Source organism: Nothobranchius furzeri, chromosome 16, assembly GCF_043380555.1.
Source record: "Nothobranchius furzeri strain GRZ-AD chromosome 16, NfurGRZ-RIMD1, whole genome shotgun sequence".
NCBI lineage: Eukaryota > Metazoa > Chordata > Actinopteri > Cyprinodontiformes > Nothobranchiidae > Nothobranchius > Nothobranchius furzeri.
Window position 1 is genome coordinate 38,103,473 of NC_091756.1, and position 12,241 is coordinate 38,115,713.

Sequence of the window (12,241 nt, forward strand, 5' to 3'; positions counted from 1 at the left end):
CTGTTTATGCTGTGCGGATGCGGTCACTTCACTGGCTGTGCAGTGGGCGTCCGGCCAACCCAAAGCCCACAGAAACGGACCAGCTACAGACCTCCCTGTCCTGTCAGCTGATTCCGTTTCCCAGGGTCCTCTGATCCAAAAGGCCATCTGAGTCAATCTCTGCAAATACACAAGAAGGAGAAGCTGGAAAAATGTTTAGATTCCCGTCAAGCATCAGCAGCCATGAGCCACTCGGAGTTGTAGTAAATATGGTTTGAACTCTTAAACTAGTATTATAATCCCGCCAGAATCTGACTGCTTCAGCTATTATGTAATGACTTTAAATCCTAACTTTCAATTCAAACTCCAGGATTCATTTAAATCGACCTACAGCGTGCTACCAGTATAAGAAAGCCTCTCATCTCCGAGAGGCGACGCTAATAGAGCTCTGATGCCTCATGGTGCAAAATAAATTTCCCGTTTTTGACTTTGAAGTTTGTCTGAGAGAACTCTGTTCCACCCGCCTCCAGGCTCGGAGTCGGAGTCCGAGCCGGAAGGAGCCACTAAAACAAAATGTTTGACAGTTTTAATAGACATGCAGGAGCAGTTCACTGCCCTTGTAAGAGTTTTTGATGTTTTGTATTATTTTATGCAGATTGAAGTTCAGCGTTTGTGTGTTTAAGGTTTGATATTCAGTGGCTTCGCTGTTGCGTTGCTTGTGTTGCACCATGGTGTCCGTGGTAGCTGTTCAGTGTGGTTGCATTTATTACAAATATTTATATGAAAAACACACCTAAAGACCCGTGCAGTTCATGCCAACCCCAACTGTGTAACGACTCGACGTTTTCCTTTCACTCACTGACCCCAAACCTGGTATTTTTAGTCTGTAGTTCCAAAATACCACCACATTTACTCCCACAAGCACCAGCCCCACATTTTTTCTTTATTAAAGACTTTTTCCCCTCTTTACCCCTTTCTGTCTGTTCTCTTACTGAAGAAGTGCTCTCATGCGGAGGCCCACTGTAGCAAGGGGCCTATTCATGAGGCCAAGAGACAGTGAAGAGCAACACAAAGAGCTCCCTACAGTGCGGAGAGGGCTGTGAGCTCAGCGCTGACCCCTGAAGGATGTGTGTGGGCTGCACCCAGACACGTTAGCCCCCACCCCCACCCCACCTCCCTCTGAATGTGACCTTCTACCAAACTCCCCCAAACAACCTCAAACAGACGTGCGAACAGCAGCTTGTTGAGAGGAAGTGGAAAATGGTTTCTCCCATGTAAAATGTTAGCTCCTAAAAGACTTTTCTGGGTTTTTTCTCCCATGACCTTTTGTTATGTCTGAGTTAGAATTGTGACTATCCTGTTCCGAAATCTGTGAAATACCTCTAAATAGTATTCTGCCATTCCAAGAAATATGCAAAAGGAATTTTTATTTAGCTGTAAATTTAAGTTTCTCTTGTCTGTGTGGGCTTTCAGTGCTGGATCAAATCCTGATGGAGCTCCACCGCTTCCTGCTCATCCTGGACAAGGAGAACCTGAGCGGGAACGCCACCATCCAGAAGGGCCTGCTGTCGGATCTCCTCCAGTCCTACAAGTCATTAAGTGGTGAGAGGAACATTTTTGCTTAAATCCATTGTGTACTTTAGCAGGTTTAACGGTTCAAATCAAACAAGAAAAGGTTTACAATGAAAAGTTAGTTTGAATATGAAAGGAAACAAACAGGATTGACTTCTCAGTTTAAATTTATTCAAGAAATTATTCTGATAGATATTTTTTGGGAATTTTTCACTTATTTTTACCAACACACACAAAAAATGAAAGGTTGGACACTGATCATGAACCTTGAAAAACATCAGCATGAGAATCGTTTGAAGACAACAAGTTTAGTGAAATAGAAAGTTATTCTACTTGCTTGAGAATCCAGTTTGTTTAAATGTCAAAGATTCAGACGACTGGGTTGAGTTGACCAGATGCTTTTACAAAAATTGCTAATAAGTGACGTAAACTGAACGCATTTTTGTAAACATCTGCAGACTATTTTAATCTAACTAATCTAACAGACCTTCCTCCAGGTAAACACACAAATACAGTCTGTTGTAACTTTGTTATGGTAGTTTAGTTCAGTCTATCTCCAGCAGTCAACGGGCAAGTAGGCGGGGTACACCCTGGTGTTATTCTTCATTTAACAAACACAACCACGTGATGTGCTGTATAGCCTGATGTTGTATTGAGATTAAGCTCTGGAAAGACCTGGATTAGAGGACCAGAGTTCAAATGTGTAAAAACATACAAAACTAACTTTAGATGCAATTTAAAGCCAAGACAAAAGGTCATTTCATACCAAAAACAAGCTCTCTGCGGGCATACATACCTGAAGGGGTGTGTGCCCGCAGAGAAGCTAAGTGCCCAGTTGTATTTGTGCTCTTAAAGAGATCAGATGATTGAGCTTTATTCATACCTATCCTGCTGTTTGTGAGGTATTTTTCTACAAACACTCGTCAGGAAGCACAGGAGAAAACACGACCACCACTTCAGTTTTGTTGGTAGGTGATAAAAGTTGTTTGAAAAGGAAGCTTTGGGGCTTCGATAACGTAGAAAAAGCTTCCCTCTTCTGATTCTTTGCAGCATTTTCCATTGGTTAAAGCATTCAAAGCTTTGTTAGCCTTCACATCATCCAGCCCACACTGGTGGCTCAAAATAAAACGTATAAGAAACCCTTAAAGGTTCATTAAAGTCATTTCAAAGCTAAAATGCAAACACAAAGTTCCCTCTGAACAGCTTCTGGTTTTGTTTCTGCACCAAACAGGAGTTCCACTCTTTGACCTAAAAGGCAGCCTGCTGTGCTTTCATTTCCTCGTTCTAACCCCTCAGTGACCACCATGTTGTAAATCTGCTCCTGAATGCTTCTTATTATTACAGTTTAGGACCCTTTAACACAATTTTGTGGCAATAAACACTTTCTGGTGGCAGAGTTCTCCTTGTTTTAAATCATAACTGCTTCTGCTCATAAACAGGCCCTGCAGACGACCCCTCACCTCGTTCTGAGGTGCTGCGTGGCGCGCTGATGCTTCCTGTCAGACGGTGACAGACGGGCTGAGTTGTCTGCTGGCTCTGAGACTTTCCATGAAAGTGTTGCAGCTGCTGGTGGGCTGATGTGCTTCATGTCTCCTAGAAGTTTGGTTAGTTTTAGTGTGAACCTCAGCCTGCAGGTGTGTGTTTAGTTGAAAGTATTGAATTATTAGCTGAATTGTTTTTTGGGTTGGTTGAAAAAAATAGTCTTTCCCAGAGAACCATCCTCTAAGCAGTCCCAATTTTCCATGTTCAGGTCCTGGACTCGTCTCTCTGTACTTCCTCTCGTGGCTCCAAGCTGTATCATTTTTCCAAAGCTGCATTTATCCTCCAGGGATGCTCACTTCCTTTGCAAAGTAGTTTATAAATAGCCTTTTAACCGCCGGTCCCTGAAAATCTGTTTTCACTGTACAGGCTAAACATTGTTTTTGTTTAGCTGCTGTTAGCTTTCTCCTCGCCGGATCGGTTTCAAAGGAGACGGCTTCTCCAGAGGTTGGAGTTTGGTTTGATTTCCTCTCAGGGTACGATCTTAGTCAGCTGAAATGTTTAATTCAATGAAGCAGCGCTCCTCCGAACTGTGCTACAGCTTCAGGACAAATTCACATAACAGGTTACAGTTACCAGCAGCCTTGGGTGTATTTGGCAGGGGAAAGGGGGGAAACTGATTTGCTGCTTTGAATAACAGAAAAACATTTGTGCATATTCGGATCATTATTCTCGGCTCGTTATTAGAAACAAACCAAAATATGGAGTTCTGCCATTCAGGTCAATTCATGTTTTTAAAAAAAATCACATTATTGGAAATTCAGCACTATCTTTGCCTGGAGAATGAAGCTGTTGCGCATTCAAGTTTGGTGTTGCGATGGAAGGATAGAAGCAAGTTTTGTGGCAGGAGCATCTTGTCTCTGTTTTCTGCTGTTTTAGCTTCATCAAACATCCGTTAACGGGGAAGTTTGCTCTAGAATGGGAAGCAGCTGCGACGAGGAACACCGTGTTTCTCAACCAGAAATGGGAAAATCACCGACTCCAGGTTGGTGAGGAGGTTCCTCGTCAAGTGGAGGAATTTCAGGGTCTTGTTCAAGAGTGAGGGACAGGTGGACTGAGCCAAGGTTGGCAGTAGTGGGAAGACTAAAACTGTTTGTTGTGAAGAAATGGGAGCTAAGCTGGGAGGAATTTGTTCAAACCCTTATCTAGACTAAATAAACAAGATTGTGAAGACTGCTGCAATGAATTTCCTTTGCAGGGCAGCCAGGTTCAGTCTTAAGCCTAATTTATACCTCCATCAGCTCCACAAGGGAGAGACGCGCGCGTGGACGGAGACGTTTTGCTTTCGGACTTCTTCGTCTCCTGGGGAGTGTTGCAAAGCAATTCCCCGCCAGGACAACAGAGGGCTAGCGCTGTTCTGTGGTGCCCTGTCCAAGATAGTGCATTTGCTATTGTGTTCATATTGTGTTTTGTGTATTTAAGAGACTTTTTAACACAGACAAATTTGTCCCTCATCCTCTTCCACCTCTTCATGCGGTCGCCACCTCTAAACCCGTCATTTCCGTCCGTGAATAAAACGCTCGCTGCGCATCTTTTCACTCCTCCAGTCACGGGGGAATAAAACGTTCATATTTTTAGAGTTTTTCAGCGAGGGATTCTTCAAGCTTCTCCAGGTCTGCCTCTAGATATCCTCGGCTCTCATGTTTTTGAGGGCACAATGGCAGCGCTGTTGATGACAGTGGCGTCCTGACCAGTCACGTGCTTGAGTTCTCCTTGTCAGACGTGCGTTTAGAAAAGGGAGCTTGACTCCATCTGTTTTTGCGAGGGCTCTCTAGCTGGCTAGCAAAGACGGATAATGGTGTTGCATGTCTCCGTCCCGACGCAGAAGGAAAAGTATAAATTAGGCTTTAGAGAGAGGGAGGAGCTCAGACATCCTGAAGACATTTGGAGTAGAGCTGCTGCTCCTCTGCATCAATAGGAGCCAGTTGAGGTGGGTTGGTCAGGATGCCTCACAGAAGGAGGTGGTGAACCTCAGAACCAACCCGGGACATTTTAGAGAGATTCTTTCTTTAAAATGGGAATGCTTTGATCTCTCGCTGAAGGAGCTGGCAGAAGTAGCAGAGAGACGATGGACCGGGCTTCGTTGTAGTAGGAGGAGTAATAAAACTCAACCCATTTTTTTCTGTGGTCCTAACTCCTTCTGAACTTTCGTCCATGTTATCCAAACCCGTATGTGTTGCCTTGGTGAATGTTGGATCACTTCACATTTTATGCTGATGGAGATAATGCAACCATAAAAACCATCTTTGTGTTGAATCTCATATGAAGTCTGCTTCAGAAAGCAGTCCTTTCTGCTGTTTGGACCAAAACTCAGCCAAACCTCACATTTTATGTTCATGTTTAAACCCTAAGCCTCCTCTAAAGTGATTTTACACTCTAAAACAAAAACCAGGACCTTTCATTTTTTTTATTTCACATTTCTTTTTTGGTGTAGATTTGCATAAAGTAAACAAATACATAAACCATGATCATATGTGACATAGTTTTTGTTTTTTAGTCGCGTATTTACAGAGAGACTCAGATGTAAAGCTGCATTCCACCTCCAGCTGATGATCTACAGACATCAAAGATACAGTAGGAGTGGCACAGAGCTTTATCTGTGCAGCCGAGGAGGGCTCTGACTAATGTTTGATGAATGCTCGCCGCAGTGAGGGTGGGTGTCAAACTGATCCCATCTGTCGACACAAAAGCCTGATTGTTTGGGTGAAGCTCCTGTAATCCTGGACACCCTTAATGTGTGTTTAGCACCAAGGTGACATCAGTGTTTTCCCATGGGCATATGGGATCCACAGGATGAAAGAAAGTCAAATCCTCACATTGTCTGGACACTCCTCCATCTTTGAGTCGGAGCCAGATAGCATCAAGGCTCAGCTCAGATGGAATTTGGCTGCATAAACTTTAAAAAAATGGTGTTGGGGTTATTAGGAGCGAACAATTAGTAAGCTTCAACTTACTTTTGGATTCTTCAATAAATTCTGTAAATATGTAAATATTTACTGATTTATTAATTAATTAAGATATTCTTAGATATACGGGGCACCATTCCCCTTTAACCGGGGAAAAATTGAATCCAAAACTCTTATCAGTCTTTCTTGAAGTTCGTAGAATCCTTGGAGCAGAGACTTCTCTTCGACACAACAAAGCTACTGGAGACGAAAATCTGAATTTTATAACGTTTAATTAACAATTTGTCAAATGAATAAACAGTGGCATAAATGAATAATAACCATGTGATATAATAAAAGGATGTATATTCAAAATAATGTTCAAGGTGTTTTGTGTGTATGTATGTGTGTGTGTGTTTCTAAAATGGAGTCTGTGTGCAAGATGGCTGACCCCTTTGTCTGGCTAAAGTGTGAGTGGCAACTTGCACTTTAACTTCCAAGGCACTTAGAATCATCAGTAACTTAACCTTAAATCACTCAAAACATTTCAAAGGATCATGAAACAACATAAAAGATTAATCACAAGTTAATATCCTTAGTTTATCAGCCTGGCCATGGCCGAAACATTTAAAGATACCAAACAATGATTAATAAGCAGTTTATTCTTTCAAAATGACCCGAAGGACGAATTGGGAGCGAAAGAGGAAAACACGAAGCTACTTTTTAAGCAATAGCGCGGTTTTATTGCTTATTCTGGACTATAGAGGAAACGGGAGAAGAAAAGGAGAGAGAGAAATGAGTTTTCTGATCACCAGATGAGCAGCAAGGCGTCCCCAGCTGTTTGATTTGACGGTTCTCCGTTTTCTCCGCAGTTTTCAGCGTCATCCGTCGGTTTAATGCTTTCTCCGTTGTTTGGCGTTCTCCACGAGTGTTTCTCCACGGGCTGGACACAAAGAGAACGAAGTTTCTTTTGTGCTGAGTTTGACAACTTACAGCGTCTCTGAGAGCTGAATGGAGCTCCGCTCGTTCCCAGTCAGGTCCCGATAATGGTGGAGTGGTTTCCAGCGGTTGCGTGGCTCAACTTGGGCACTTAGAGCTTCCGCGTGCTCAAGTTGTCGGAGCGTTCGACAAGCGTGTCCTTACCGCCAGGTATCCTGGGCAAAAGAACGAGGTTTCTTTGTCTCTGCTGAAGATTTATGGTCTTAGTTCGCGGGAACAGCTCCACGGCCTCCCGCACATGCGCAGAACGTGTTTCTGGTACTAGGCGGTAACATCACCCAATGCTTCCGTGTGCAAAGCATCATGGGAAATGAAGTTTCTTGGCGCTGATGTGATTATTTGCTTTCCAGAGCAATTTAAGCACAGTCATTTTGGAGAAAATCACTGCATAGTAATTTCCTCATGAGGTCAGACCCTCAACATTCCCCCTTTTGGTTTCGGGGATCGCGCCCAAAGCTCGATCGTCGGAAGCACAGATGGGTTTGTTCCTCATGAACGTAGGTCGACTTGATTGTCGGAAGCACAGGTGGGTTTGTCCCTTAGGACGTTGGTCTCCTTGGACGCCTTTGTCTTTGGTCTTTGTCTTGGATCCTGGCGCCTTTGGTCTTTGATCCTGATCAGGCACAAAGAGGATAGGAAACGGGATAGTCCCCAACGCGCATAACGAGAAGAAACCACTCACGCAGGTGGTACGCAATGAAGATGTCGTCCATGCGAGAGGTAGTAGTGTAGAAGGAGGAAGGTCGGTGGGCGGTTAACTCCACGAGGGGACACAAAGGCATCTCACCGCCGGCCATACAGTTCAGTTTATGGAGCACGCGGTGATGTACGAGGTCCATAGTTCGCAAACGCGCATTGACCTATGTGGTCCCAAGATTCCCCCCTTTTTGGTCCAAAGGGTGGATCAGGACAGTCTTTGGGCTAAAACAAGGACCATAAAACTAAGAGGTACTACAATGTGCTGGTGCGTCAGACAGAGTCATTGACAGACTGAGCTGGGCCGGCACATAACCACTAGTTAATATGTGACCAAGTAAGAAACAAAAATACAGAAAACCCCCCAAAAAAAAACATATAACATCCAAGAAAATTCATAGCAACCTTGAGGTCTCATACAATATATTCTTAGGTCATACATTCAGTGTGTAGCTTATAAAGAATGTGACATACTGCAACACTCAGATAAATATGTGAGGTAGACTAAAATGAGAACTACTCTTAGGGTTACAGAATAACAAAGAAAATGTTGCTCACCCCCTTTAGACAGGTGTGGTACATTCACGCTTGGAGTCTACCCGAACGCAGTTACGAGGCACACCGTAGGTGAGCAAGTGCATCTTATCTTGGAGTTTCTTAACACACCTGTAGGCGGAATAAGCAATCACGGCCGTGATGAGCGATCACATCCCCAGGGCGACCAATGTGCAGATTAAGGTGGTATAATCTGTGTCAATGTAGCGTCTTGGGCGTCAAAGTAAGTTCACGCGGGTTTGTGTGAACTTAAATTTGGTTCCTTCAATCAGTAATTGTTGGTCAATTTCTAAATCGAAGGCAAAGTTATAACCCTGGAAAGCGTCCATGATCTCAATCTCTGAGTCATGCTGTTCGAGGTTGAGATGATGGAGTGCCAGGTTTCTAGTTCAAGGTGGAAATGCCTACCGTCCTTTCAAATATCAAAGTTTAGCATCGACCTAAACCTATAGATGTGAGGTGTCACAATTATGGGACGTTTAACAGGAAACCGAGTTCTAATTTTCTGCATCAACGTGAATGGGAGTTGCACTACCTAAGCTGTACGCTAGGTGGATTTGTGAAAGGTGCACAGTAGAGGGGTAGCAGCTGTCAAGCTAACCTTGAGCAGGTCCAGTGGTACCAAGTACGGGGAAATACGACTTTCAACCAAGCTGTCTAGCGTGGAACTTACTTCCCTGAGCAGGTCCTGCATCAAATCTCTCACCACTCGTGTGTACACAATATCCTGATGTATGGTGGCAGACAAAGTCTTGATTGCACGTAGAGATTCATTAATCAGAGCAGAATGTAGGTTGACAGGTACCAGAGTACCCTGTAAGGTTTTAGTAAGTACTTCCTGTTAGCGTTTTAGGAGGAGTGTCTCTTGGTTAGTGAAAGGGACGGCGGGGGGGCCTTGTTCTTTGTTGGTTAGTACATGTTAGTGGGTTAAACGTGCACTTTCCCCCCTTTCCATTTCCATGCATAGAACTATGTAGAGACTACGGCTACCTCCTGCGGGGAGTCTGGTCGCTGTACCCGCGGGGATGGTTTGACGTAGGGTTTGATTTGGTTTGCATGCACCCATTTGTAGACAGGCTCCTGTCTCGCTTTGGTGATGCGTAACCTGTATGCAACTGGAGAGAGTTTTGCCACGATCTCAAATGGTCCTGACCAGCAGGGCAGGAACTTCTTAGGTTTGCGTGCTGGTTGGGCGAACCGAAAGAAGAATACTTTGTCACCCACCTCGTATTCGCGGCCGGTTGTCTTTTGGTCGTAGTAGGCTTTAGCGCCTTCTACGTTGGTCTCCAGTTTCTTCTGAGCATGCACGAACGTAGCTCTGAGGTGTGTTTTCAAGTCTGCCACATACTGATGAGCGGTATAGGCAGTGGCAACACTGACATCCTCTGGGTGATACAGGAGGTGCAGTGGTAGAGTCATCAGTCTGCCGGTCATCATCTCAAAGGGCGTAACCCCCGTGGATCGCTGTGGAGTGGACCGTATGGCCATCAGGACCAGAGGGAGCTTGACGTCCCAGTCCTTCCCAGTGGAGCAGACGTACTTTTTGAGCATAGAGACGACCGTGCGGTTCATCCGTTCGACCTGTCCGGATGACTGTGGGTGATAGGGGAGATGGAATCTCACTTCCACTCCCAGAAGTTCAAACAGGGACGTCATTACACTGGATGTGAAATGAGTTCCCCGGTCAGAGTCAATGCAGAGTGGAAGTCCCCATCGACTGAAAACGTGGTTAATCAGCAGTACAGCGGTTGTGACAGCTGTATCGTTTGGCGCTGGAAGGCATTCCACCCACTTTGTGAAACTGCAAGTTACAGTTAGCATATATTTGTTTCCTCTTGCCGATTTGGGAACCGGTCCGACCCAGTCGATCTGCAGATGGGACCAAGGGAAGGTTATTCCCCTGCGTTGCAGTGGTGCTCTAGCAAGCGGCTGGGAGGGTAGAAACTGGGCACTGATGAGGCAGCCTTGGACATAGCTGTGTACGTCCTTGGACATCGACGGCCAATATGCTACTTCTGTCAGTGACGCGAGCGTAGCTTTTGCTCCGCGGTGACCTCCAACCGGAGTGTCGTGGGCGTAGGCAAGCATTACTCCTCTGTGGTCGAGTGGAACGACCCAGCGCGGCGGGCTGTGATCGTCACGCATGTAAACTAACAAATCGTTTTGTAGTTTCAGGTGCGCGAGTTGACGATGCAGGGTTACCAAATCTCGGCTTGCGCCAGTAGGTGGTGACGGTTGTTTAGACATCGGGCCCTTTTGGAGAAGCTCGCGGATGAGCTTCAGGTCAGGATCTTGTTCCTGCATGGTGACTAAGTCCGCGTCCTGTGGTTGTCTGCCTAGAAACACGGGTACCCCAACGGTCCGAGGTCCGTCTGCCTGTTTAGCATGGCGACGAGTAATCACGCAGACCTCGTGAACGGCCTTGGATGGAAGCCACTCGTCTTTGAATTCCCAGCAGGTTCCCTGGTCAGCACCGAGCTTAGCAAGGCGGTCTGCTTCGTCATTACCATCTTTCTCCGGACCTAGGGTCCTGGAGTGACCTTTGACCTTTTTCCAGTAGACCATTATGCCTTTCTCAGTGGTGAGCAGATCACACGCTAGGAATAACTCCGAGTGTTTCACGTCTCTGTTCCTGGAGTTTTTCATGTGGTTCTCCTTCCACATGGGGAAGTGAGAAATGAAGCTGTGTCTAGCGTAGTTTGAATCTGAGCAAAGGACGATTTGAGTGATGTCCAAGGCTGCCGCCTGCTGGAGGGTTATCAACACTGCAGCAATTTCGGCGTACTGACTAGACTTTTGGCCCAACCGGTAGTGATTTGGTTGCTTAGTGTCACAGTCCACCCAAACAACTCCAACCCCGGCACGGAGCTGGCCTTCGTGAAGGTAGGCGCATCCGTCAGTGTAAACTTTCGGAAGCCCTTGGCAAACATTCTCATCAAAGTAGCGATGATTGGATGCGGTCGGGTAGACTGCGGCAGGTGTGTCCAGGGGGCCCATGACGGAGTCAGAGTCACAGTGCTGGCCGCCTGCTAGCCCTTGTCCTAGCGCTAGCTTGGTGTTCTGACCATACTTGACCTCAATGTTGTATCCTTGGAGCACCATCATCCACGTCGCAATGCGGCTGTTTGACACTCTTCCTTCGCGCAGTCGCTGGCTGTTTAGGAAGGTGACAGGCTGATGACACGTTTCAATGATCACTTTCTGTCCACCGATGTAACTACGAAAGTGTTCGACGGCCCAGACTGTAGAGAGGAGAGCTCTCTCGCAGTCAGAGAACTGGAGTTCCACCTTGCTCAGAGGCTTGCTGGCGTATGCCACAACTCTCATGTCCTGATCGTGTTTCTGCTTCAAAGCAGCGCTCAGGCAGTGAGAGGAGAAAGTAGCCTCTATGTAGAACTCTTTATCCTTGTCTGGGTAAGCCAGACAGGGTGCGGACGCCAACTTCTGTTTTAGAAACTGGAAGGAGAGTTCTTGGGGTCTGTCCCACACGAAAGGTGTGTCGTTCCGAAGCAGCTCAGTGAGGGGCCTTGCTATTTCAGCGTACTCCTCAATGAACTGCCTGGAGTAGTTGCAGACTCCGAGGAAGCTCCTGAGTTCAGTCAGATTAGCTGGGGCTTTGATGTCCTGAATGGCTCTAATGCGTCCCGCTTGGGGCTCGACTCCATTAGGGCCAACCAGCAGTCCAACATACTCCACTTTGGTTCGACACCACTGTCCCTTGAGAATCGCCAATTTAGCTCCGGCGTCAGCGAGCTGTTGCAGCACATGACGGAGCTCAACCAGGTGCTCCTCGAAGGTTCGACTCCTCATCAAGATGTCATCGACATATATGAGGTTCCCTCTGGAAGCAGCATCTGACATGGCTTTGTGGAGGAAGATGTTGAACTCGGCAGGTGAGTTAGAGTAGCCAAAGGGGCAGCGGTTCCAAGTATATTGGCGATTTCCAAAGGAGAAAGCCAGTTTATACTGGTCCGCCGGCTCAACCTTCATGGTCCAGAAGCCGTTGGCTACGTCAA

At 46.1% G+C, this 12,241-nt stretch overlaps 1 protein-coding gene across 3 annotated transcripts in view; it reads left to right on the forward strand.

Annotated features, from left to right (window-relative positions):
• Window positions 1–12,241, forward strand: part of afap1l2 (actin filament associated protein 1-like 2) — a 67,276-nt gene that overhangs the window by 18,629 nt on the left and 36,406 nt on the right. For 2 of the 3 annotated variants that reach the window (XM_070545631.1, XM_015963138.3), the window contains one exon: window positions 1,453–1,581. In XM_070545631.1, coding sequence (XP_070401732.1) covers window positions 1,453–1,581 — 129 coding nt within the window. Of the gene's footprint in view, window positions 1–1,220; window positions 1,261–1,452; window positions 1,582–12,241 lie in introns of those variants that run through there. The other variant, XM_015963139.3, reaches the window with a different exon arrangement.